The sequence below is a fragment of the Anneissia japonica genome, unplaced genomic scaffold, assembly GCF_011630105.1.
Source record: "Anneissia japonica isolate Jap-2015-1 unplaced genomic scaffold, ASM1163010v1 scaffold1776_len382430_cov169, whole genome shotgun sequence".
NCBI classification, from domain to species: Eukaryota; Metazoa; Echinodermata; class Crinoidea; order Comatulida; family Comatulidae; genus Anneissia; species Anneissia japonica.
The window spans coordinates 275,576-303,331 of record NW_022713301.1 but is presented as its reverse complement, the minus strand read 5'-3'; the positions used below and the strand labels follow the sequence as shown (position 1 = coordinate 303,331).

At 34.7% G+C, this 27,756-nt stretch overlaps 2 protein-coding genes across 2 annotated transcripts in view; one reads left to right on the top strand and one right to left on the bottom strand.

The window, feature by feature from the left end:
- The window catches only part of LOC117108410 (von Willebrand factor A domain-containing protein 8-like), a 47,924-nt gene extending 27,336 nt beyond the window's left edge, over nt 1-20,588 (top strand). Inside the window, 24 exon segments of the mRNA XM_033250424.1 lie at nt 873-1,021; nt 1,642-1,717; nt 2,294-2,429; nt 3,121-3,240; nt 3,717-3,922; nt 4,335-4,486; nt 7,456-7,564; nt 7,777-7,915; nt 8,368-8,555; nt 9,112-9,290; nt 10,073-10,198; nt 11,128-11,192; nt 11,622-11,782; nt 12,431-12,638; nt 13,539-13,620; nt 14,869-15,230; nt 15,776-15,932; nt 16,407-16,515; nt 16,990-17,115; nt 17,359-17,517; nt 18,376-18,474; nt 18,725-18,963; nt 19,070-19,181; nt 19,441-20,588. Coding sequence (XP_033106315.1) covers nt 873-1,021; nt 1,642-1,717; nt 2,294-2,429; nt 3,121-3,240; nt 3,717-3,922; nt 4,335-4,486; nt 7,456-7,564; nt 7,777-7,915; nt 8,368-8,555; nt 9,112-9,290; nt 10,073-10,198; nt 11,128-11,192; nt 11,622-11,782; nt 12,431-12,638; nt 13,539-13,620; nt 14,869-15,230; nt 15,776-15,932; nt 16,407-16,515; nt 16,990-17,115; nt 17,359-17,517; nt 18,376-18,474; nt 18,725-18,963; nt 19,070-19,175 — 3,453 coding nt within the window. The 3' untranslated portion in view covers nt 19,176-19,181; nt 19,441-20,588.
- Nucleotides 20,589-20,735: 147 nt separating this feature from the next.
- On the bottom strand, nt 20,736-27,119 carry LOC117108412 (arylacetamide deacetylase-like). The gene is made up of 4 exons (XM_033250425.1): nt 26,816-27,119; nt 23,541-23,772; nt 22,799-22,862; nt 20,736-22,327 (listed from the first exon to the last, which is right to left on the bottom strand). The coding sequence occupies exons 1-4, from the start codon at nt 26,954-26,956 to the stop codon at nt 21,328-21,330; spliced, it is 1,437 nt and encodes a 478-aa protein (XP_033106316.1). The 5' UTR covers nt 26,957-27,119; the 3' UTR covers nt 20,736-21,327.
- Between the last annotated feature and the right edge of the window lie 637 nt (nt 27,120-27,756).

The following is a 27,756-nucleotide window of genomic DNA, read 5'->3' as shown; positions in this document are numbered from 1 at the left end:
TCTCTAAATTTACAACATTGAAATTATGTTAAACTTTTCATACAATCGCTACACGCTGACACTGACAGGTTTCAGTGATTCCGATTGGTTGGTCAAACCGATGAGCCTTCCCGATTGTGCCGGGGACTGCTACGCGGTACGACTGCACTGAAAACACTGTAACGACAGTGTAGAGATTTCAAGGAAACCATGCTTTAATACATAATATTGTGGTGCACAATTAATCAAAAAAATCAGGTTTTTCAAGCGTTTTTGGGAAACACCCACACACAGGTGAAATTTAACAATTTTTAATCTAAAATATGATTTTACTAAAAAGGAAAAGCAACAGGTGCTTAGTATTTAGTAAATAGTAGGTGCTGGATGGTTCAAATATATAACATTAGTAGCTGGGATAAGGCTCATGTTTGTTAATCAACGTTAGCCACCACCACACACACAGAACAAGTCATACTTCCACTCCTCAGTTAAATTATGGAACAAGCTACCAACTGAAGCCATCGACACAGGAAACATAAACAATTTTAAATGTCTTTTGGACAAATACTTAACAAAAAGAAACCAAAAATAGGATAGAACTTGGACCTACACTAATTGCTTTATATGGGGGTCTTTCGATTTCTGCAGTATTTTTTTAAAGTAACAAAAAAAAAATATGGGGAACCCCACAAAATGGATTTTTATACTGTAGGTTCTATTTTCAATGCCTCTGTCACATGCCTGCTGGTGTATGCATTCTTAGTGCTCTGTGTAATTAGGCATGTAGCCATGCTAACCCCAGACATTGATAAATCACAATGAATCAGTTTGCCTATATTATTCACTTGACTATATGAGACGGCACTTTGATGCTGTATTTTTTGTATTTGTAGCATCTGTCAATCATGGAAGACATGTTGAAAGATTTCCTTCTGGGTGAACATCTGCTGTTGATTGGTAATCAAGGTGTTGGCAAGAATAAAGTGATTGATCGATTCCTGCATTTACTCAACAAACCAAGGCAATACATTCAACTTCATAGGTAAATGCTTTAACCATTGAAATATTTAATAATACGATAGACTTATATAGTGCATCATGCTAAATGCCTCTATGTCCTTCCCATTATTATTACCCCAGTCACTGGCCCTCCCATGGACCAACACCTGGCAAGAAATTCTTATGAAAATTACTCCATGTTGTGATGATATATAATTTGACATCTTCTGTTATCAGTAAAGCTGTTTTACAAAAACAAATCTTTGATTTTTTGTTTTCTACTGGGCGACTTCGCTGCCCTCCAAAAATGCGTTACGGACCAAAATTGGGCTGCTGCCAATAGGTGCGGACCGTCCTCCTGGAGAGTATTCTATATTACGCTGCAGCAGCTACCCAGTGCATTTGGCATTCTAACCCTACCAGATACCCACTTACACTCCTGGATGGAGAGGGTTCAAAAATTCAACCTCAAATTTGACAGTCTGGACATTTTGGAATTTGTGTATGCATCGATCCTGATATTCCCATGGTGCTTGATTGGAAAGCTAGCATCATCACCACCAATTAATCATAGACAGCTCTGCTTTTTATATGTTAGGCTTTTAATTTTACCTTATAATTTTTAATTTAACCTTTTCTTTTTGTTTATTTCTTCTTTTATAGAGACACTACAGTACAAAGTCTAACTCTTCAACCTAATGTCCAAGGTGGTGTTATTATATATGAAGATTCACCCTTGGTAGGTTGCGTTAATAGTAATAATGAATCGTTCAAATGTTATATAAGATGCCTTAATCTAATTATGTAAACATTTAAAGAAAACTCGGGCTTGGTTAAATTTCAAATGTACATTAAGTTAAGAATAGTTATATATAGAATAAATATATATGCACACAGTTATGAGATAGAATGATCATTACTCCGACTAAAGAGAGGGAGGCCATGATTCAATGTTTTGACCTTTATTGGGTCATCTTTAGGAATGAAATAAATAACACAGTTATGAAACGGAGTAGAGTTGTATAGCTTAGTGGTAAGAAGCTTGCCTTCTAATCACAGGGTCAACAACAACAACAAAAGGACTTTTTCACACACAACTAAAAACAACTCTCCCCAAACCTCAAAAAGAGACTTTGTTTATAAAAGTGTTTATAAAAGCATCGCCCTGTAATTGGCGAATTACTTGCTCTTAAATGCGAATGAAATAAAATAAAAAAAGAATGAATAATGAATAAATAGTGAATTGAAAAATACCTTACTGCAGCAAAATATAATACATATGCATTGCCTTTCTTTGACTTGAATTTCGATGCAGGTGAAAGCAGTAAAGCTGGGCCATATATTGGTGATTGATGAGGCTGATAAAGCACCAACTAATGTCACTTGTATATTGAAATCCTTAGTAGAGAATGGAGAAATGGTCTTAGCTGATGGCAGGAAAATTGTGGCAGGTTTGTAAAGATCCAACACGCTTTTATATTCACCTGTTCTTCCTCTACTTTCTCTCTTCCTTCTATTCACTTGCCTCTCTTTCTCTCTGCTTTCCTTTCTGTATTCCCCTTTCATTGTATCTCTTTTCAGCCTATTCTCAAATCTACCCTCTTTTTACGCACATATCTTCCTACCATATTGAACTTATCCCTTTTTCCACACCTTCCTTACTCATTTTTCTACTTGTGCTTTTTCCTATCAGTCTCTACTTTACCACTATTCCTCCCAAATCACATCTTGCCCTACTCCCCTTCCACTTTTCTTGCCCTCCCTACTCACCTGTTCAACGTCAAATTTTCCTTTTCTACATTCCTCTTTCCCCTTTCTTATTTACTCTCCCTTTACTCCGCTCTAATACCCTCTTCCTATTTAGCCTTCCTCTTTATTATGTCTATCTCTGGTAGATGGCATCCATTGATGCTGATGTGACAAATTTGTGAGTTCTTTTATCATCATCTTTCATCTACTGCCACTTTCTGATAGCTAAAGTATCCTGGTTTAAATATCCTGGTTTATTCATCACAATTTGGCTATTCAAAACTAAAAAAATGGCAGTGGTTAACATATCCATGATAAGAATAATATTAATACTTTCACTGGTAATTAATAATGTTTGCTTATATCCTTTCTTTTACCTTTTGTATCATTAAGCTGGTTCTCATATACCACCGTCTGACAGTGTAATAGTGACACATCCTAACTTTCGCATGATGGTTCTTGCCAATAGACCTGGTTTTCCATTCCTAGGCAATGATTTCTTTGGTTCATTAGGTGAGTTTAAATCCTTCAATAAATGTTTTTTACAGACCATTTTATTTAATGTTGTACAATCTTAAACAAAAAATTTAACCGTGCCCTACAACGTATGAGCATAATTATTTCTATGCACATGAAGTTGTTCAGTATCAATTTTTGGGGATAAATTTACAGAGAAAGCTGATGTCTGGTGAATGAAGTTATGCTGAAGCGCAGGGCTGTGAAGAAACTAGGTTTTTCTCTGGGTTTGGTGTACTGTTAATTTGGCTTTAGAACTGGTTGGGATCTCAAAGGTCTTAAGTATTAAACATCACTGCACTGATTTCAATCCTGAGCCTGTTGGGTAATTGACTGCAAGAAAGCTGTGTTGCTAGGACTTATCTTAATTGTTTTATTATTATTATTTTTTTTAAACAGAAAAATTGGCCATATTAATTGGCTATCAAGTGAGAGAATACAGTAGCGTTAAAAATATTATTTTTTTCCTCAAGGTGATATATTTAGTTGCCATGCTGTTGATAATCCAGATATGGATTCGGAAATGGCAATGCTAAGGAAGTACGGTCCTAGCGTGCCAGATGGAATCTTACGGAAGTTAGTACTTGCCTTTGGAGAGCTACGTAATATGGCGGACCAAGGCCTTATATCTTACCCTTACTCCACCAGGGAAGTGGTCAATATGGTCAAGCATTTAGAGGTAAAGTTTGATCAACTTTTTTTCAAGCGAAGGAGATAACCTTTAAAGAGGGGACATAACATCTGAATAGCAACTCATTTATGCACAACTTTAGTGGAGAAGGGTGGGGAATGTAACTTTCTATAAGGCCATACTGTATAGCATTACCATACTCTGTCAGGGAAGTCGTCAATATAGTCAGGAATTTGAGGTAATAAATGATTAATTTCCTTTTAAGAGAAAGGGTTAACATTTAGAGAAGGGGACTAACCTTTTTTTGTTCTATAAGGTGCATTCCTTGCAAGATAATCAACTAACCTGTTTATACGGTAGCTAATTAATCTGTCAATTTTTTTTTATTTTTAGGTCTGTACACAAAAACTAGAACAATATATATATACAATGCAACTTTTTCAATTTGTTTTTTGTTCAGAAATTTCCAAACGAAGGTATAGCAAACGTCGTTAAAAATGTGTTTGACTTTGATGTCTACAACCAAGAAGTGAAGGAACAGTTGATTGATACTCTACATAAGCATGGCATTCCCATTGGAGCGCAACCAACAAATGTACAACTCGCTAAAGAGTAAGAAGACATGTATTATGTTAATGCTGTAAATGTATTGATGTATGGGCTAGAGGTCGTGTCAGCATTTCCTTGACTTATGGTCCTTCCATAATATTCCAACAAACAGGCCACACCCAACTTAGCTCCACACAAATGACACTCTCAGGCCAACTGCTTCTATCAAAATTATTCCAAATTGTTTGCACCTCTCTGAATAAATTTTTTCCCCTGACACCCCGAGGGCTGGCCCAAGGCCCAGCTGGCCAACCCGTTGGTGCCACCCCTAGTATGGGTTTTGTTATGTAATAATGATGGTATTGATGCTACTTAAGACACTGATTACTGTGACCTCATCTTGGCATGTTGTAAAAAGTTCTATAGTGCTGTACAGAGACATGATATCATGACAGATTTGCAGAGCTTTTTAACACTTTTTACAACCTACCAACATAAGAACATTTCAGCTCATGAATCTTACTTCATGCACTTTTTTATTGTTCTTATACATAAATAAGACAAGCAAAACAATATATAGAATTGTTTATAATTATTTAGAAAATGATTATATAATTATATTCTATAATTAATTATCTTTGAAATGGTATATAATTTTGATCGTTTTTAAAGTACAGTACTTGCTTGCAAATTTCTCAGGGCTTTTTTAGATATTTTTCAGATATTTTAATGTAATAGTATGTTAATGTTTGAAGATGAAATCTTAAAACTGCCAACTAATATCTGATGTTATAATAAATAATATTAGTAATTGTAATAAAATTGTAGGAGCGATGTTCTGCCCTACCTGATGTGTTATCGTACCGAATACTCAATACGTTCCGAAATGCTAGCAAAAAAAATTTGCAAGTGATTTGGGTCGAAATCGAACCCACTACCTCCAGGTATCAAAGCTGATGTCTTAACCACTAGACCACCGAGCTTGCGCTTGGTGACTAGTGATGAATCTGATACCCAAGTAGCAGTGGGTACTGCAAGTGCTATTACAATGCAAGTTTCATCACTCTTATGATGTTTTCCTGAGGCAAACTCACATTTGTAATATAATTGTTATTACTCATTTATGGTATGTTTTATTGATTATCATATTCATATGTATTTTTGTAATTTTTTTTAATACCATAATTTGTTTTAAATTATTATCATTCAGACATATTGTTTATTATTTCCTTACAATACTTTTTTTTTATTGAAACTGATGATAGTAATATAATATTTTATTTCAAATGCTTTATATTTCTAAATTATATATTTATCTACCATTTAATGTTATAATAGAAAATAACAAATAAAAACGTATTATAAATAACATTGATTTTACTTACCAATTAGAGTATAAACCAGTTGATGGATGTAAACCTTCATGAAAGTAATTACAAACTTGGATAAATTTTTTAATGTGAATCATTATAAACAGTGCTAACTTAATATAAAATTTATGTATAGAAAGTAAGAATATGCTATTGCATTATTTAATAAATTTTAAAAGACGTTTTTAAATAACTTGTAGTTTGTCTTTATTCCTTGGTATGAATTTATACATTAAAGGGTGTAATAAACTGAGATTACAATATTCAGTGATTTACAAAATTTCAAAGTAACAAAATTATATGACTTTCCCTGAAAATATTTTTGTGTTCACACCTTCGAGTGATATGTGACAAATATGTGCATAAGCCCTGTCCAGACTGTCAGATTTTATTTGACAAAATCATGTGACATGCCTATATATGGTCATGGTGACATTTAGGCACATCCTGACTATATATACAGCAGTTTGTGAACATTTGATAGTGTGGAGTTTGTGATATCATTGCCATATATTGTCAAATCATTCATAGATGTTAATGTCTCTTAAAACTATGATAATGTGAACAGAGATTAAAAACAAGCAGCACTATCAGACAAACATGTGTGTCTGTCAAACAAATTTTTGTATATCCCTGGCATTTCAGATAAATATAAGACAAACTGCAAGGAAATTTAAATACGTTAGAGACATAAAGGCTGTCTTATAAGTTGTTTTAAAAGAATTTTGGAATCGTATCCTCTATACAATATATAATAATATAATATGTTGAAGACTTATAAAGCATTTCAAGTCAGTATGTCATCTAAGCGTTTCATATTATTACCCCAAGTCATTGGATGAAAGACATAAGGTCCCTGGGGAGAATTCCATCATTTTTGTTTTTTATTTATTTAGGCACAAAATACATGTGCCAAGAATTGTCAATAATGGATATATCACTGTCCTACTTGTAGGTGACAATCCCTTACACAAGACAAACATACACACACGATGCTTTACACAAATTAAATCTCAATATGAGATATAGGGAGTAGAGTTGTTTTGGTCGTGAGAAAAAATCCTGCAACACTGACAGGAATTGGGATTGGAAGGCAAACATCTTAACCACCAAGCTATTCAACTCCACTCAAACTGTTGCAGAAGTAATCAGCGCATTTTGTGTTTGAACCTACCAGGTACCCACTTGTACTCCTGGGTGGAAACGTAGCTGAGAACCATACGTAAAATGCCTTGCCTAAGGACACAAGTGAAATGCACAGCGAGGGGTTGAACCTCTGACCTCATGGTCGAAAACAGAACCACAACCGCTGCACCAAACCGCTCCTACTTATATACAGTACCTGAAATACATAATTGAAGAGAGGTTTAATTTTCATTAGTTTAATGATGGATTATTGTTCTCAACAAGATTGAGATTTATAGTTGATTGCTCATCTTTTTAATGAATACAAATATTTATTTTTGCTCCGCAAAAACATTCATTACAGTATTTGTTTTAAAATAGATCCTTATCATTTGATATTTCATGAAAAATAAATTTTGTGACATTTTGCCATTGAATGGTGTAAATAACCAATGTCATGTGAAGATTTATTTAGGTGTGCTATAAATTAGTGATTCACAATGAGTGGCTGAGATGAGAATTGTTCATATATTCCAGGTTGTCTTTATCAGCTCCCATCCTTTCTTCCCAATGGACGTATAATAATCCTGGTTCCAACCACCGTAATCTACTCTGTCCGGTAGAGGAAAAGAACATTAAAGTTAAGGTAAGGACTGATGTAGATTTGGCACAGAGCCAAAGAGGGTTGCGAATTTGAAGTAGATTAAACTTTATAAGGTATCCAAATGGGATCTTTGTGGGTTGGCTGAAATATGAGTGTTAAACTTAACAAGAGGGCCAGGGAATATGCAATTGTTCCACAACACATGCCTTGTTCATGATTGATTTACTTTTAATCTGGATTACATGCAATCCCAGGGTCCAGTTCAACTTGGTGTCAGATGTCTGCCACTGGAGAGGACAGAAGCAAGGTCGCTAGGGTTTGGGGAAGAGGTTGCACGGTGGGTTATTCCACTAGATGAGCACAACATTATCACTGATATAGCTGTAACTAAAGGTAAACCTAGTCCTTCCATGATGTCTTTGACTCTTATATAGTTTGAAATGGCAATTTTTTTAGAATCTTCTATTAGCTTATAGTTATCATCATCATCATCACCATTCCAGTTTCCAGTGAATTATGAGAACAAAATTGTTGTCGTTCACGTGTTTGACCAATCAAATTGGTAGTGTAACTTAAAGATACATGGTGTTATTTTATGCATAATCATCGCACATGTTTGCTAACTTTAGTTAGAACCTAACCATATTTTCACTTCAGAAAAGAACTTATTTTCATTTCTGCTTGTCCAAATAAATTCTCATCTGTTTTTTTTTGTACCATTAGCTGATATGGCTTTATCCAAGAGGTTTTGATGTTGAGTTTTAGTGGTTGTTCTGAATTGTTTTTGACATCCATTTTGTGTTTCTTAATGGAAGCACTAAGTGTTTTTTCTGTTTCACTTTTAGATAAAGCAGCAGAATTAATACATCTAGTCACATGTAGTCCAGTGGGGTTGTATTCAATGGCTCCACGTGGTACCACTATGAACTATCTGGACCTATACGATGTCTTTCCCGGTCTAAGCCGCAAAAGTGTCAGAATCGCCGCCCTAGGTCATCCTCTAATTGGACAGATTGTGATGCATGAAGAGCAGGTAGGATTACGTTAATCCTGTGTTATTTAATTTTTTATTTAGGTATGATGTATGTACAGGGACATGACTAGGGTTTGTGTCCCCCGGGAAAGAATGGAAATGGTTCCCCTTTCAGCTCGGATCATATCTACTCTGTGTGCTAAAATTTATACTTTATTGACTTGAGTAAAACTCCGCCAAAAAGCTCTTACCTGAATGCCCTAAATAATATTTGTTTATAGGCTCACTTAGGTGCTCTCCCCCTCCCCCTCAGTTAGGAACCCCAGGCACATGCCCTGTTCTGCACCCCTGTTGTTACGCCTCTGACTCTGTACCTGAAACCTTGAGTTCACCCTGTTATGTAATTTAAGGGTGTGTGGAGAATGAATTTGTTAGGATAGGATAGGAGTTTTTCAAATTCCCAATCCAAGGGTAAAATCCTGTGAATCCAAGCGTGTTTTTCTTAAATTTAATAAATAAAATATAGAATTGGCAACTTGCTTGCCTGCCTAAATGAGTTTTTAGCATTTATACAAATATTGAATATTTAACAAATTTTGAGTTTTGTGTATATTAGGGCAATGTTGTTCTTGTAATTGACACTGCTAATGGTAACATCCAGCGGCTGTACCTCACATCCATGTATGAGGAAGCTAAGAAGAAAATCACACAGCGCTTCACTGGATCTGAGCAAGATGACTTCAAAATGTGCAGTGATTTCGCACATGAGAATTGGCTGGTATTTTACCAAGAAAGGTGAGAATTAAAGAGATCGTAGATTGTACAGTACTAGGTTGCCATGTTGTGGATGGTTTAATTGAAACGTCCATTATGGTGGCAACCAGGATAATCCACCATTGTGTGCGTTGAACCATGGAGATCTCTGTGTTCATCATTCATTTTCCAACAAACTGCTATCCCTGAGAAATATTGTAGCACTGTCTTTTGGATGAGATGTTTAAGCCATGTACAACTTTTGGCCCTTGTGCATGTTAGAGAGTATATTCTGTGGATAAAAACATGGGATTAGTCTCACGGTGTACAGATGGCTTGTGTCACAATGGACCCAGTCTGAATTACTATTAAACTATAAATATTACAGTACTTTAAACGATTTCTTTATTATGTTTAAAAATGATTATACTTCTCATATTAAAGCTTTAAAATTTCAAGTTTTATTAATGCCAATTTTTTCAATTCATAGTAGAAACCTGCTCTATCCATGAGGGTTAAATTTGTATTTAATAGTTATATATATTAGTGTGATTGTAAAGTTATCTATCTGATTAACAATGCCCTCTGTTCAATCATCAACCTCTAACTACAGACTATTTTCGGCCATCCCAGATGAATTTTTTATTTTTTTATTTTTTTATTTTTTTAGGGAGAGCTGTATTTTCACATATATTATGTTATTTATATATTGTTACAAATGTTAAAGATAACTTTTTCATCTGTAATTCAAAAAAAAAAAAAAAAAGGCAAATACATTTTGTTCCTGATTCATGCAAGTTTTTTCCTTTTTTTCATTTTTCCAGTGGAAGATTACATGTTGTTAACATACTTGAGGGCAGTGCATATAGTGTTGATGTACCGCTCCAAATCAAGTCCATACATCTGTCATCCAAAGATTCATGGCTCATTGAAGATGCGACAGATGGCAGGTAATAATGGCACTAGTAAATCATATATAGTGACCAGTAGAATCAGATTGATTCATGATTATGTTCTAGATTAAATTATTTTTTGTGAGAATCCATTGTTAGTCTCTATGAGTGCGTGACAGTACAATGCAATCTGCAAATTGTCGCTGGCAGTCATAAAAAATGATCCAATGCATGGGTCTCATCATTCTCAATAGAATCATGTCAGGTGACAACCGCCAGCACAGTAGGGGACTAGCATACAGCATAAGATACATAATTGATGTGGTTTGTTATGTGTTTTTAATAGTGGCATGACACATGTGAACTACCATACATGCTCGAATAAGCGCTGCTCTTTTATATGTTATTAGTAATAGTTCTTATTAACTAAAATCTTTTTTTCCCCAATTTTTTAAAGTAGTTATTACAGTTTACCCCTTTAGGAGCGTGACGTCAGTATAAATAAGCTACTCTAACAAAAAATTTGTATAGTGCCACGCACAGTTCTATACAATCTTTGGCTACAGCAGCTTACACTGACGTCATGCTGCTAAAGGCCAACTCAGACAGTCGGGTCTGTGGGAGTTAAACACAGACGCGATGGTGTGCGTCGGGGGCAGTCACGTCGTAGAATATTAAACATTTTAATATTTCTCACGGCATCTTACGACTGTCCCCGATGATAAATCGGGTCGGGTGCGTCGGCCGACGCTGTCTGAGTTGGCCTTAAAGGGGCAAAATCGTAATGACCTATAACTTCATTAAAAATTGCCAAAAAACAATTTTAAAGTTGAGTCTATTACTAGAGACATATCAAAAGTCTTTCTTGTTCCCTTTTAAAGAAACAAAAAGATTAAATGCATTTGTATTGTGTCCAGATCAATTTTTTAATTGTTTTTAATGATAATGATGATCATATGATATGTACATTTTTCTTGTTCTTACAGGAAGTACCTCTTATGTCGACCATCACCTAAGGAACCAGTTTGCCAACTGCATGCCATTAACACAGGTAATACAAAATGTATGTCAGCATGAAATGCGCATTGATTCATGGGTTGAGTAAGGTTTAAAATTTGGTATAGTATTTTACTTTTTAAGTAGTGTTTAAAGCAAATTGAATGTTAACATTGATATACCGTCCATACAATGTGCTACAATGTTTATCTGTTGGTATAAACTCTTGACCCTTTTTTTTCATTTTTTATTTGTAACAAGTTCTGCTTTCTAAAGAAAACTTTGAATAGAATCCTTATATCATTTATTGTGCCAAATATACCTGGATCTGAATACTTCAGGTTTTTGGTGATGGTGATTATGATAGTGCAATGAGTGAATGTATTATCAAAAAATTCACACTATTCAAGTAACTAAAAAACAAATCCATACACCGCCTACTGGATAGATAAAAAAAAAATTAAAATATGTCTTTGATATTCAGAAGGAAATGCAACTATTGGTAATGGTATAGAGATTTCAAGTGAAGGTCTGACAAAGGACGGATTATCATCCGCAATCAGCCAAGAAATAGATGCACCAAATAGAGTCCTTGCAAACAGCAGTGATGTTGCTAACATTGCTGTTGGCTTCCCAGATCTCAAGGTATTGTTCAGTGCTTTGTTTTATTTCATCACCATTATGTTGATCACTATAAACAACGCAAATAACTTCACTTGCACTTATTTAAACCGCATAAAGAGTCACGTCAAGTGGTTAGATGATTTGAAAAATAATCATTACGTTAAATTTAAATTTATTATTAAAAGGTATTGCAAGAATCGTTATTTTAAGTGATTTTAAACAAATGCCAAAAGAAACTTGTCTAAACTGATACTTCACTTAGGCTCTCCAACATGGCGTTGGTGGCCTCACTAAAACCAGCCAATGAACAATCCAGCTATTATAGTAGAGATCAGTGGTCCCAAGTAGGAAGAAGCCACTTCCAAGACATCTGGTTAATTATATTTTGCTGTGTTTGGTGATACCTATTAGCACTAACTTTCTGGAGGCAATTTTTAATACAGTACTTAGTAAAAACATTCTACTGTATTTTGAATTTGCGTGATTGGGTTGTTTTCTGTGAGATTCATGCTGGCTCCTAAAAATGCGGTAGGCTGTTCCTCAGGAGAATCTGCGAATTGTGAGACTTCAGGACCCCCGAAATAGCTCCTTTGGTAGAATTTAAAGCCAATCATCTTAACAAGTATAAGCATCTGCATTTTCAAATGTTAAAAATTGTTATGTGCTTAGTCGACAGTGGATGTGTACACATTTCCAAGAGTTTTACCGCAGCCTGTGAAGGAGCCTAAGATGGAAGCGACTAGCCCTCTAGATGACCTCGTCAGGAAGACCGCAATCACAGTTGCACCTTCCAACATCGTTCAAATTCTGCCCAGGTCAGCTCAGGTTGTGCGTGTCACGCCATCTGAGAAAGTACCAGAAGAAGCCTTGCCGAGCAGTAAGTCAATATATAAGGAGCTTTCCTTGCTTATATTTTTATTGAATATTGTATATACCGTATATACTCGGGTATAAGACGAGGCTGAAAATGGCAAATTACGATAAAAAAACAGGGGGTTGTCTTATACGCAAGACATACAAATTTTAGATTTAGTAAATCATGCTCGTCTTATGATTGTCCGTAACACGCAAGTTTACTACTGCAGTGGAATTACTAAAATGTTAGTATGAATGAACGCAATTTTAAATACAAGGAAATAAGATTTTGATGGACATATAAAAACTCATCAAATAGTATTATGTTGGAGGATTAGCCTTGCATTGGCTCCATTTTTAGCCAGCTACAGTAGATGCAGTATCAAGACCATAAAAGGGAGAAAAAATTGTTTAAAAATCTTGTCAAACTTGGTTGTTGTCTTATACGCGGGTTGTCTTATATACTCAGTACTTCTTGGTGCTTCCATATAGTATGGATTACTCCATTGGTTGCAGGTGCGGTAATGGACCTTTGTGCTAAGCCCCACTCCTTTGGATATTGTTAAGGTCTCACAAAATGACAGTGTAAAAACATATGCAAACGCGTGCATTTTTGTGGGGCAACACTTGTGCTTTTAAGATGTGTGCATTTCTGGCATTGTTTAGATTGGTCAATTGTTATTAGTTTGATTGACTGTCCAGAAAGGTCCATTATAGTAGTAATGATGATAGTGATAAAAGTATTAGATAAAACTGATCATACATTTATAATGTGACAATTTTAGATTAATGATTATACATAAACACATTTTGTGTGAACAAAGTAACTTTTGATAAACATGCAACATTTCCATATAAAATACCTCAAAAACTGAGCACCTTAAATGATTTATTAACCTTTTCTTTTATGATCTCTTTTCAGATGATATCACTAAGTTTGTATCAAATTATCTGGAGGTTGCTGACCTTAGTAGACATACTATCAAGTACATACCAGTTCCAAGGTAGATCATAGTCATATAGTCATATTATATTGTTTTTTCATTCATACATAAACAGAAACCTTGAACAGGGATACTGTACAATTAATAAATTTAAAAACATAGACAAATAAGCACTTGCAAGATATTAGTATTCCCAGTATTTGGGAACGTATTGTGCATTCAGAAAAATAACACAAGTAGGGCAATATCAATCCTTACAAGTCTCCTGATGCAAACACCATGGGTGTGACAGACAACATCCAGTAAATAAACAATTTACCAATAAGTAATGAAGTGGAAGATTACTTGTGGTTTTACAATTTAACTATCAAAATATAAATAAGACTTATTCTATAAAAATAAAAAAAATACTGTAAAATTACAAAAATACCTTATAAATTATTGCTAACAGTTATGTACAAAATTAATCATTATTACTTATCATATTACTATTACTTAAATTTTTAAAATGTAATAACAGTATTTGTATTACATGATTAAGTAGTGGCAATTAAAAGTCCGTCATACAAAATGTTTTTTCTTTCACATACAATGTTTGTCATTGCTTTTCTCTGATTGAATTTATTAGGTACATAACTGATATAAAAAATTAAAAAATGAATGTCAATAAAAATGAATACAATCTTTAAAAAAAAATCAATTTTGTACCAGGACTATTAATTAAGCCATTTGCATAGCCAGGTCATATTTAATGGGGTCGGTAGTTGATCGGAATGTATACAGAATAAATACAATAATGTTTAATTACTTCTCTGTGAATCCATGAATAATTATAAATCTTAGAATGAAATGTTTTTGTATGCTTATTTGGATGAACCATATTTTTATTTTTTTATTTTTTATTTTCTTTTTCTCTGACTAAAATTTAATCTTGAATATAATAGAATCTTCCGCCTTTAATGGGTCATTTAAAAGGAGGTCTTATAGTAATAATGATCCATATATGTAGCAGTTATTGCAATAAACTGCTTCTATAACTTTTACATCATCACCCCAGTTACTGGTTGGGACACCTATGGAACACATCCTTAGCTTCTTAGGAAGTGCCTTTCTACAAACAGTTGGAATCAACAGAGGTGGATAAAATTCCCCCACCCCGCCCCACCCAATTTTTCCACAACATTTTTAAATGCTAAATGCCGTGTATGATTGCCATGTATTAAAATAAGAAAAAGTAAAATACAAATACCTAGTTCATTGCTTAATCTGTGAATTCCAATGTAAGAAATTTGATTCTAATTTTGACAGACCACCTCGGGTGTCCCAGTATGTGTCATGGTTCTCAGGGGGCGCTAACAACATCGTCATGGCAAGCACAACCAACGAGGGTGTCGTCACTGTTGATGCTGGGGGCATAGCTCGATTGAAAAATTGTTATACTGTATCAGAAAGTATATATAATTTTTAACCTGTCTTCTCTTTTATATACTTAATATAAAATAATATATTACATTCTTCATTGATTTCAAAATAGTTCTTTTTATTGTTACTTCATCCACAGATCAACTATGAAAAGGAAGTTGGTAAGGGTGTTACTTCCCCCAAGCATGGTAAAGACGACCCAACAAATGCGCCCCATGTTGGAGGTAACACCTGGGCAGGTGGCACAGGTATGTAGGCATCTTTGTGACTGTGTAATTTTGTATCAGTGTCTGGTTATACAAAAATAGATTACCAACACTCATTCTTGAGTAACTATCCAGAAATACTTTATTTATGAAATTCTTTTTATTATTTTTTGTTTCGTTTATGCATTATCCATTAACATCCTCTCAAATTGGAACAGATGTCTTGTGTATTACAGTATAGTCACCTTGGTGCAATACTACCCTCAATAGCTTACTGATATATTGGGTCAGAGTTTAAAATAAAAATAAAATTGCTGTAATTGGTAAAAAATTCATGATTCATGGTGGTAGAGTTCATGAAGTGCAGATTCAATTGTTTTCTGTACATTCTGTAAAAAAATATAACACATACTTTTTTCATACTGTAAAAAATATGTCACTGTTGTCTTCATCATACAATTGAATTCACACAAGACAGAGTGATTTAGTATTATATGTAGTGATACTGGATCAAATTTAAGAAGAGTTTAAGTATACTTTCGGTTTAATCTTCACAGATAATTTTTTAATTTCTGCTTGATTCGTAGGTGGTCGTGACACTGCGGGTCTTGGAGGTATTGGCGGACCATACAGACTGGATGCCGGTCATGATGTCACACAAGTCAGTCAAGCGGAAAAAGATGCGGTCCCACCTGAAGTTCTTCTCGCCGCTCGTGAGATGGCGGAGAAGGCTTTCAAAGAAAGGTGAGTTGAGGTCTAAGCCTATTCACACAGACTGCTAAAGGCAGTCATTTTTCATAGCATGTGACAACGGTTTTCACACTAGCAACTTTTGTGACGCTTAATCAAGTATGTCCAGGTCTCCCTTATTTATAAATTATAAGAAAAATGGAGAAAAAAAAAATTATGTTGAAATTTAAGTCTGAGAGTGCTATTTCCTGCCAACTAGAGGTGCATAATCATACAGTTTCTTACATCACCCCCAACCATGCTGGGTCTGAAGTGGTCTAGACCCTCAAGCAGTACTGTGAAAGTCCCTCCCTGGGGCCCCCCCCTTTCAAATTTCTGGATCCGCCACTGATTTATCATAGTTCCATCCCATTGGAAATCTGTTGATTTTAAAGAATTAAATGATTATTTTTAACATTAGTATTACTACATTAATATCACATGATTGCTCACAACCAATCCGAGCTTCTTTTGGTGTTGCTTCCTCAGGTTGAATGAGATCAACATGTCTGAATATGATGCAGAAATGTACGAGAAGTTCCTGGCCAATGTCAAGAAACAGGTTCAATCCATCAGAGTCATTTTGGAAAGTTTACAGGTATTTTATCCAAAGCATTTGTAAAATATTTGTCATTTCCAAACATCTAGAGGTGCAAAATCCTTAAAATTTATTCTGCTCAGCTCCAACCATAGTTATTTGAGGTCATGGGTCGAATCTCAAACCAAAAGCATCTCCAAACCAGGCACCTATGGGACCACAACATTTTGAGTGACTTAAAAATAGACACCAAGTTGAAAAAAAATTGAAAAGCAGGGATGTGCAGTACTCATTCTTAAAAAAAAATAATTTTAAATGATACAATCATATTTTAAGGTAAAGAGGGTCACAGAAAAGTGTATTTTATAGTTTAAAACTGATATGGAAAATGACACCTTATATTATCCTTAAAAGTAACCTAGCCTATGGGGGACCCCCTCCCCACAAAAAGTAAACAAAACTGAGAAGCATTGCAATGCCAGAAAACCATTTGGCACATTATCACTTGCCTGAAAACACATTTTCTTACTGCAGGCCAAGAACAAGGAACGTCAGTGGTTGAAGCATCAAACATCAGGTGATCTTGATGATGGAAAACTTATTGAAGGTTTGACCGGCGAGAAAACCATTTATAAACGACGCAAAGAAAAAGAACCTGAGGTATGTGGTGTAATTCCTGAAAATTTTTTTCAATTAATCTATAAGAACATCCGTTTAAGAAATTTTTAAAATATTACAACAATTTTAGGTCAGCATTCATCTTCAATTACTCCTTTTGCAATTGTACATCATGATTGGTTGATGCTGCATAGCTTCATTTACATAATGTTTTGATTTATATAGCTTGTGTTAAAATTAATACCATTTAAAAAAAAAGTCTTCCATGTCCTTTTGCATCTGCAGCCGGGTGCACCGCAAGTCCTGCCTAAGCGGTTGCGATTAGTTGTTGATGTCAGTGGCAGCATGTACCGGTTCAATGGTGTGGACCAGCGACTTGAACGTGTCATGGAGGCTGCTGTCATGGTGATGGAATCATTTGAAAAATATGACACCAAATTTAAGGTGACGTATTATAAATATAAATATACAGTATAAACTAAAATGGTAAAATATAGTATACAGATATTTACTGCTCATTAGGAGAATAGTGAAATCTATTGCCCCAAGTTGATGTGGAGACCGTAGCCTATGTCCCGAGGGCCGAAGCCTTGAGATAGGCTACAGTTGCCACATCACCAAGGGGCTATAGATTTCACCATTTCACCAGATTCTAGAGCAGTCAATATTTGTTTTATAAACCTCATACTTAGATTTTGCGAGACCTAAAAAAGCAATGAAAATAACTTCTAAGGCCTAAGTGATCAAAGGGCCTTAAGGGTAGAGGTAGCATCTCCTTTACCATCCATGTGTGCTATAAATTACATAGCAACGCAACCTAGAGATTGCACATCATGTGGCAGGGCAAAAAAGTACTATCCCATAGGGTAATAGTACTTTCTATTGCCTGCTTCTTAACTAATCAGATGCCTAGAATTTATGCGTGTCGTATACAATAATATTTGTATTGTATCGGTGGCAGTGACGTATCTAGGGGGTGTGTTTGGCACATGCCCCGTCTATTGAAAATGTTTGAAGCAAAAAATTCACCTCATATCACCTTATTTTGTGAGCTAGTTCACCCTCACTTAATCATCGAGGCCCCACCCCACATCATCTTTGCACCCTACCTCTTGCACCCTGCCTCCCCCCCCCCCATTTTAAGATAGCTATTCATAGATACGTCACTGATCAGTGGTAATGAGAATCTGAAGACATTCCAACAATTTGTGGCAATCTTAGCTGTGAACAGGTAAATACTGAAAGAATATCGTTATATTTTGCCAGGTCAATTTAAATCTGATGTAATATATTTCTCCTCAGTATGACATTGTTGGACACTCAGGCGAAAATTACAACATCTCATTTGTAAAAGGTGACAAAAGTCCTGTAAATAACAAAGAGAGGCTAAAAGTGATTAAGGTATGATATAGTTACTGTATATTTAGCTTTATTACTGCATGTTATTAATAAGATGTTAAATAATATTTTTAAGCAAAATGTATGGTTTCTTTTGGAATTTGTACCCAAAGCACTATAAGTGCAGTGGTGGTGCCAGCTAGGGTCATGGGTTCCCCATCATCCCCAGGATTTTTGAAGTCTGTAAGCAATGATATATTATGTCCAAATTTCCCTAATAGTTTTGTGTTTTCTTTTTTGTTGTTTTTCCCAGACTATGTATGCTCACTCTCAATTCTGTATGAGTGGCGACTACACAGTTGAGGCGACGCAGTTTGCGATAAATGACGTCACAAAAACTGAAGCAGACGAGTACTTTGTCATCGTTTTAAGTGACGCAAACTTTGACCGATATGGAATTTCCCCAAGTCATTTTGCTCGAGTTCTCAATAGTAATGATGATGTTAATGCATATGCCATCTTTATTGGATCACTTGGTGACCAGGCCGATAGGTTGGTTTTCACAATTTCTATACTGAGTCGGTCATCTTTGTTTCATATAATTTTCAAACAAGTACTCTTTATTCCCATTTTGTTCCCATTTTATTTGATTTTTCAGATTGGTCAAAAATTTGCCTGCAGGCAGAGCCTTTGTTTGTCTGGATACCAAAAATATCCCTCAGATTTTGAAGCAGATTTTTACTTCCAGTATGCTTTCATCTTAATTGTTGGTGGCACCATATATTTTGCAGCCATGGAAACAGTAGTTTGAAATCATCAGGTCTAGTAAATTGTTAAAAATTTTAATTACATTAAAATGTCCAATTAGGTGTTAAGATCTGCCTACAGTATCAAGTTTCAAGTGAGGAATACCTGTGATTTGTCTATATTCCTTCTGTATAGGTTTGATATTACTTCAACTCGCCTTCATAATTAGGCGCGATCTACAAATTATCCCCAACGACAGAAACGCTTTCATCTTAATTGTTGGTGGCACCATATATTTTGCAGCCATGGAAACAGTAGTTTGAAATCATCAGGTCTAGTAAATTGTTAAAAATTTTAATTACATTAAAATGTCCAATTAGGTGTTAAGATCTGCCTACAGTATCAAGTTTCAAGTGAGGAATACCTGTGATTTGTCTATATTCCTTCTGTATAGGTTTGATATTACTTCAACTCGCCTACATAATTATAGGAAAATCATGCATATTTTACGTAGAAGCACTGGTGGTGCCAGACATTTCAGGATGAGGGGTCGGTCTTCAACCGAGGGCCCACACCAACCTCAGTCACTATGTTTTGGGCAGAGGTAAGAAAATTATAATAAGCATCTCTAAATACCAGGAAATTGAACTGTCCGTAAAAATACTTTTTGAAGGCAGTGGTTACCAACAAAATGATTGACTGTTCCTGTGACCCTTCATCTCATCCCCCTCCCAGACTGCACCCCAACTGTACAGAAAACTTGATACTATCTTAATACTTGTATTAGCAAAGCATCTAAATTATATTTAAGTGTGCCTAAAGTTGTCAGAATTGTTACTGTGCAAGAAATCAGGGTGATTTCCACATTGTCCATGTTGCTTTAATATGCCCTTCTCACTATCAATTAAGGAAAGTGAGTTCCTAGGATAATAATATGTAAGGTGCTCATTCATAGTTGCAATACTATATGATACTGATGTTTATGTCTACAATAAATAGAACCAATATATTATTAATATTGTTCTAATTTATTAATATTCTTATATTAAGAATACTGTTAACACAATTGGCAGTGATTAAGTGGGCATTTATAAATTGGTGTGATGTTCCTACATTTAACAATAAAATAAATAATAAATAATTTAAGTAAAAAATCTACTGTAGTATATATTTTTTTTAAAAATAATACTGAAATAAGTAAAATTTGTAACGTTTACAACAAATTAAATTAAATTTTAAAAAAATACAGAAGAAGGATTGCATTAAAACTTGAGCAAACAAAAAAGTCACGTTATTGGATCACATCAGACGATGACGGAATGAACTAACTCAGGTTAGGTCATTCACCGATTCACCGGAAGATCAGTGAAACTGTAGTTGTAAGAAATAAGTTACTCTTGGCTTATAGTATGCAAGAAAATATGTCAGAGAAGCCAAATGAAATTATTTAAATAGACATGAAGCCTGGCTTTCTTGGTGGCAACATAAGACAACACGATAGTCAATCCTTGGCTTGATTCACTATAATGTATTCAAAATCCATGTTAGGCAATAAATATTTACTGTTACTCTATATATTCGGATTCAGATTTATTGATCGATCATATGAAATACATGAAATTTGTGCAATAACAATGAAACATGCAAAATAATGTATAAGCACAATTGTTTTGCTGATATCTGATAATTAAAACTCTAATCATATACGCATCACCACGCAAATCAAAAGCTCAGCTGGGAAACAACTTATCAAATTGTTTCTGCTCAAGATAAGTTCACATTAAATATTTTATCCAATATACACTTAACTAACAAGTTGATGACCTATTGAAGTTTTATTTGAAGTCAATTATGGAAGACAGATAAATACATTTCTAATGAGAGAAATTTTTACTGATAATAAATAGTTTAGTGGTAGTTTAAATATAACTTAGCATAATTATTACAATGAACATTTTTTAGACAAATTTTATGGGTCAGTATATCTTAGAACTTCAAACCAGTATATTATAATTGCAGGTGACCTACTGTATTGAAGTTATAGTATATAAAAGACAACAAATAAATACAAATGTAAATCACAGGCAATTTTACTGATATTAATACTGTATAATTTGTCAAAATTATTTTAAAGAATTTTACAGATCAGTATATTTTATTTTTATTTTATCATAATATAAGACTTACCAGAAATTGAGAATTATTTTGGTTTTTTTTTTTTATAATTATATAAGAATTTAATAGTACTTTACTAAATAATAATTCTAGATGTATGTAATTTTTATTTAATGTTTCAATGAAACAAATAAATATTTTGACCATTGTGTACTGAAAATCTATTATTTCGTTCTTTACTTTCAATTTGTTTTTAGGCACGTAGTAGAGAATGTTTTGCATGTACAGTATTATAAATTTCTGGAGAGCTTCTTTTGCTAATTGGAACTCAAAAAATCTACCTTCCCATAACATGCCATGAAACCCACCATCGTAGTTCACGAGAATAGTCTCAACCCCAGCTCGTTCTAGTTTCTTTGCATAAAGGATTCCGTCATCTCTAAGATTATCAAAACCACAGGTTACAATATAGGCAGGAGGAAGACCAGTCATGTTATCTCGCAGCAATGGAGAGACGGCACGATTAAGGAAAATGGACCGGTATTTTTCCCACACCTGCGCATCACCATCTCCAACATCAGCAGGTGGCATGTAATAAGCCTCATCTTTCATTTCTACCGGTATATCATCGTGGTTCACTAACTTTCGCACCCTTGTTTTGAATTCCGCAGACGTATGCATATTCAACATGCTGGCATTGCTCAAATCGCCATCGTTTTTTATGGCCGACGATACCATGTGGATTACAGTAGATCGTGGTAATACACCTTTTTCTCCAAGAAATTTTGCATACTTCTGGTATGAGGGCGTGTAAAAGTCCAGCCCCTGTGTGAATGGGTAAATTAATCCTTGGAATTTGATATCCGGAAGTGATTCATCATCATGGATAACCTGGGAAATGTATGCGGTCATTAAACCACCTGCACTATCTCCAGCAACGCCGATATGATTAGAATCAATGCCAAATTGCTCGGCATTTTGCATGAACCAACTGATTGCTTTTAGATTATCTTCATGTTGAGTTGGGATCTTAAATTCAGGTGCAAGACGGTAACTAAACAGAAAACAGTAAAATAGCTTTATGTGAACTTTGTCATATATGCATTATGTTAAAATGTTTAAGACAACATTTGTTGAGAGCAATGCTACACAATATATCATCACGTCCTTTATTCAAACACTGTATTTAACTTTCTTTGATGATGTTAACAGATATCCTGATTTATATTATATGCTCCTCTTTATATCCAGCTGTACTAACATTCGAACAATATATAGCATTTTGTAAGGGTTCAAATTCATTGCAGCAAAACTGTTGTTCCTTGTTGGTGTACACTATTTTAGGTTCCGTCAGATATATCGTACACCAGTGATTGCACATTAATACTCTGTTCACTATACCTGCGTACAAGTTAACACAATTTGATTACCATTACTCTAGCATAACTCGTGTCTGAACACAGCCATAACCAGTCAAATGGCGAATATGTCTACTACTGTTCAAAGGAAGGTCTATGATACTTACTCAATTGAGGCTACGACCATATCCAAACCTTCAGCTATCTTGCGTGTTACTGAGTCATATGTCTCTAAGTTAATATATAATAATAACAATATGTAATGCTAACATTCATAATCAACAATTCAACTGTCCAATGAAAATAAATAAACTACATTTCACTTTGCAATTAAAGTCTACAGTGTTTGGTCCTACAATGTTTGTTGTTTTTGTTTTTCTTTGTTGTTCTTATTTCAACAACATTCGTTGTACAGTAGTTCTTTACTACACTGTAGAAGATAAAATTGTAGGAGGGGGAAAACCATACAAATTTTTTAAATGATGAATTGATTTCGTAAAATGATAATATACTTTAATCAAGATCAGTGGCAGCACCATTTGGGACTAGTGGATCTTTTATCATGGTCTTTACGAAATAAAAATAATAAATAATAATTCATTTATTTATATTGCGCATATTTCATTAAAGTACAGTATGTTCAAATGTGTTACAATAAAATAGACATGAATAAAAATTTACAATATAAAAGACAAAGTTAAAATTATGGAAAGCTAAAATTCTGACGAAGCTAAAATCTGAAACAGCTGGCGAAGCTAAAATCTCAAACAGCATATTAAAAATCAACATCAAAATAAAAGTTGAACAATAAAATTCAAATTGGCAAGTAACATAAAAAAATCTATCTGTACACTGTAGGGGAATTTATGGCACTACCAGAGTGCCTGTGAAAATAGTTGAGTAGCTTACCTGTGCTACCAATGACAAATCCACCACCGTGAATGAAAACAAGAGCAGGCGATAATCCTTGCTGTTTTTTTATTGGCTCGTAAAGCCGTACTTTTATCCCATCAAATGTCGTCACACGTGATCTAATGTTTGATCCAGGAATTTCAGATGGAGTTGCTGGCCTTAGCCAATGACGCACATGTCGATAATGCTTCCAATAGTTCCCATCATCAAAATATGCAAGCACTTTCGCCTAATTGGGAAAAGGAGGTTCTAAACATAGTTCTTCAGCTCTGTCCAGGCAACCAAATTTGTTTTGACAAAAACATGTGACATGCCTAAATATGGTCATGATGACATCACTGCCATTCCGTGGCAAAACAACGTAACTTGAAATTTTCACTTTTGAAGAAAAATTTTTGAGTTAAAGTTTGCATTTTTGCAACATGGTAATAAATTGTCGTACCCTTTTGAAATTTTGCAGAATTGTATATCTACACTGTATGTATATTGTGATTATATGTAAAATTTTAATTACAACCCTTTTTTTATTGCAAAGTTATTAGCGGTATTCACAGGTACGTTGTTTTGCCTCAGAAACATGTCAGAATCTGTGTTGTTGCAAATGGAACCTATTTTTGGAATTTATCACGTTTGGGGGAAATCATATGCTGTATTTAGCTTGTTCATATGTCGCTCTTAAGATTATTGATGGAAACACCAACATCCAGTTCATTTCGCCTTGCCAAACTCCATCAACTCAAAACAATTTTTGAATACCATTCCGAGGCAAAACAACGTATCTTCATTGTAGATGCGTTGTTTTGCCAATCACTAGATTTTAAATTTTGCGCTTAAAAAAAGGTGGTACTATCTCAGAAATGGCTCATTGTTGAGACCTGAAATTTTCACAGATAATTCAGACTTGTTTAATATACTCCCAAATGATATTTTCTCAAAATTGACAAAAATGTCAGTTACGTTGTTTTGCTTTGGGACGGCTGATCACATCATGAACATATATAGGCACGTCATGACAAAATATGGGCATACAACAGTTTTTTTATCAAAGAAAATTTGATAATCTAAACAGGGCATAAGAATAAGGAGGTAGAACTATTTTAGTATATTTGGGAACATACAATGAAATAGGAATGATATAGAAACAAAAGGGAAAGGAAATTGAAAGGGTTTGGGATGGAAAGGAAAGTTACACGCTATGAAAGAACCTCTAAGAATTGCTGTGTGGGTCGAGTTGAATAAATTGTTAAAATTACCAAACTATTGTAAAAATTTTTAATAATCATCAAATTAATTTAAAAACTAAACTAAACCCCCCCCCCCCAAAAAATTTGTACATTAGTTTATAGTTTATTTTCTTCTCTATGTTGTTGTTAAGCGCCTCAAGGTTGTAACAACCTGAGGCGCTATATAAATCCAGAATTATTATTATTAAACTGTATTAAATAAATATTAAATATATACAGTACTGCTTATAAGAGAATGCCGATCAAACTAAGGGAAATCCCGGGGGGTGGGGTGTCACTTGTATACTAACCACGGTGGTGTGCAGCATCCACTCCAAGACATGAGACACTTGCGCTACCTATTTTACAGTAAATTATTAGGGCCTTGAACTGCCATTTACCAAAATCGGGTGTCGGTTCAACTACTATTACGGCCATGTAACCTACCAAATTAAACCGATGGCGAATAAGACCGCGGTTCTGTCTGTTCGCGATCCCTACTGTTCATGGCTATGTATCAACGGTAGGTTTAGCACGGAGGTTAGCAAACAATCTTTGCTAACATCATGTGAAAAATTATGTGACTTTGATACGGGACGTGGTAGGGACTTTAACTACCAAATTTACCTGATATTTCCCACACTTGTGCTACCAAGTCCTCGCAAATATACCCTATACATGCTGAAACGCTTCCATAATCCTAGCTTGTGCTACCAAGTTCTTAAAAATACCCCCGTAAATGCGGCACCTACCTGTCTAGAAATATTGAAGAGTGAGGCCCCCAAGAAGGGGAAACCATACTATTTAAAATCAAGTAGGTATTACCCACAAAGAAGTGAGTTGTCTACTGTATACTCCCAGACAAAAGGCCCACTGATAGCATTTTTATTACAAAACTCCTTAAATATATTACAGTAAAATCAAAAACTAGAGTCTATTCAAATACAGTAGATGACTACAAAAAATACAATTTTAACTTGCACTCATGCAATACAATAGGAAGGTAAAAAAACTGGGGTTTTTTTTCAACAATTCATCTGACCAACACAAGTCAACATCATGTAAACATTTTACAATCCAAGTTTTGAGTAAATTTTCCCAGTTTGTAATCAATCAAGCAGGCACACTAATGTTCTTTTCCAAATGAACATGTCTTTTTTGAAACTAGCTGGGCCAATGCAATTTTTTGTTGAAAAAAAAAAAAAAACAGCGATCAGATGACTATTGATAATGGGGTAAATTCTATTTTTGGAGTACACTACATAGAAAAAAAAAATAGTGTTAGGAATTTTATAATGCAAATACAAAAAAAAAAACAAAAAAAAACATTAAAAGCATTATGACAGGTGGTCTTGGAAGATTACTAATAGTGACAATAATAGGGGTTCAACACACTTGGACTAATGGAGTGGTGGCGCCCTGGTCGGGGGAGAAAAATAATTTTCAAATAATAATTTATTTTTCGAACCTTAATATGATGTGCAACATGAGGGGAAAACAGAAAAATCTAGAATGAACTCTGGCATGGTACACAAGACCGGCCCTTGCAGAGCCGCACCAAAAGGGGAAACTGTAACTGTAATTGAGGGCCCATGATAGTAATGTGCATATTACAATTTTCTTGTGAAAGTTTAAACTGGGCATACATAGTATAAACTATAATGAAAGAAAGATTGTAAAAATTGTATTGTATATGGGCCTTACCATTATTATTATTATTGAAAAAGATAATGAAACCTGCAATTTCTATATCCCCTGGTCTTCCGGCCCCCCACCTCAAATCCCCATCTTACCCTCTCTCTCGGTGGCACTCGGTCCCAAGTAGACGTTTTATGTGCATCAGTGCATGAAAAGGATTGGGTAAAGTATTGTCTCTTATACGAGTCTATGTGGAAAGTATTCCAATATTTTTGTATCACTACCGTACTTTTTTAAATATAAAATATGCAATTCAGATATAGGCCTAGCGACTAGAGTGTAATTCTTCAAGATTTAAGTATCTTCTTAAGTAAGAATCGATGCACTAGTACTACTAGTAGGTCCACTTACAATAATCTGACACGTCTTTAGCATGCCGCAAAATGCACTGTATTTCCAGGGCTCAGTGATGCCTTCAGGGGCAGGGGTGTACATCACGTAAGCCAATGCAGCAACGCCTACCAATGCTAGAGAAAGCAAAGACCACCTCATGATTAGGGTGGGAGGTGGGAGGTGAGGCTCAGTTGCTCTGAAGCTGAAGGGTAGTTTAACAAGTCAGTTGGCTACACTTGGCAATAAAAAGCTGCTGGATTGCACATCATGTCTATATATCCAAACAAAACATGACCTTAGAAGTAATCGACTGGCGGATGCTTAAATTTTGGTGCTCGAATATTCCATTGTATTACCAGGGGTGATTTAATATAACAGTGGAAGGAAGAATGTGGATGTAAAACTGTTGTGACAGTCCCACATAATTTTTCTAATGGGTCCACATAAATGAGTCCACTTAAATTGAAAATTGGTCCATATTTCTCAACAATACAAGATCATATTAATAATTAAATAAATAAACAAATAAAAAGTAATTCATTACTGGCACGTACACTTAGATAGAAACGTGACAATGAAAACTATTATTTTTAAAGAGCAAGAACCTCGACAACAAATAGGCCTGTACAAATACATAACAGATATACAGTATTTAACATTAAAATTATTGACAAGAACTTTAATGTTAAGGAGGTCATGGTTAAATTTAAACTCTTAAGTTAATTTGTGGAAGGAACTGTAAGTCCTGTCTTGCTATCTGAGTGTGGACATTAGAATGCCAACTGACTGTGGGTTCGTTTTATTCTAAGTGCTTGGGAAAGTATATAAAATAAATGAACAAAAATCAAAGGATGGAAATAACTTGAGGTCCAAACATATTGGCATATATCATATCCTACCATGGTCGTAAAAAATAAAGGTAATGGTCGATAAAGACACCAAGCTCGCTAGAAAATAAA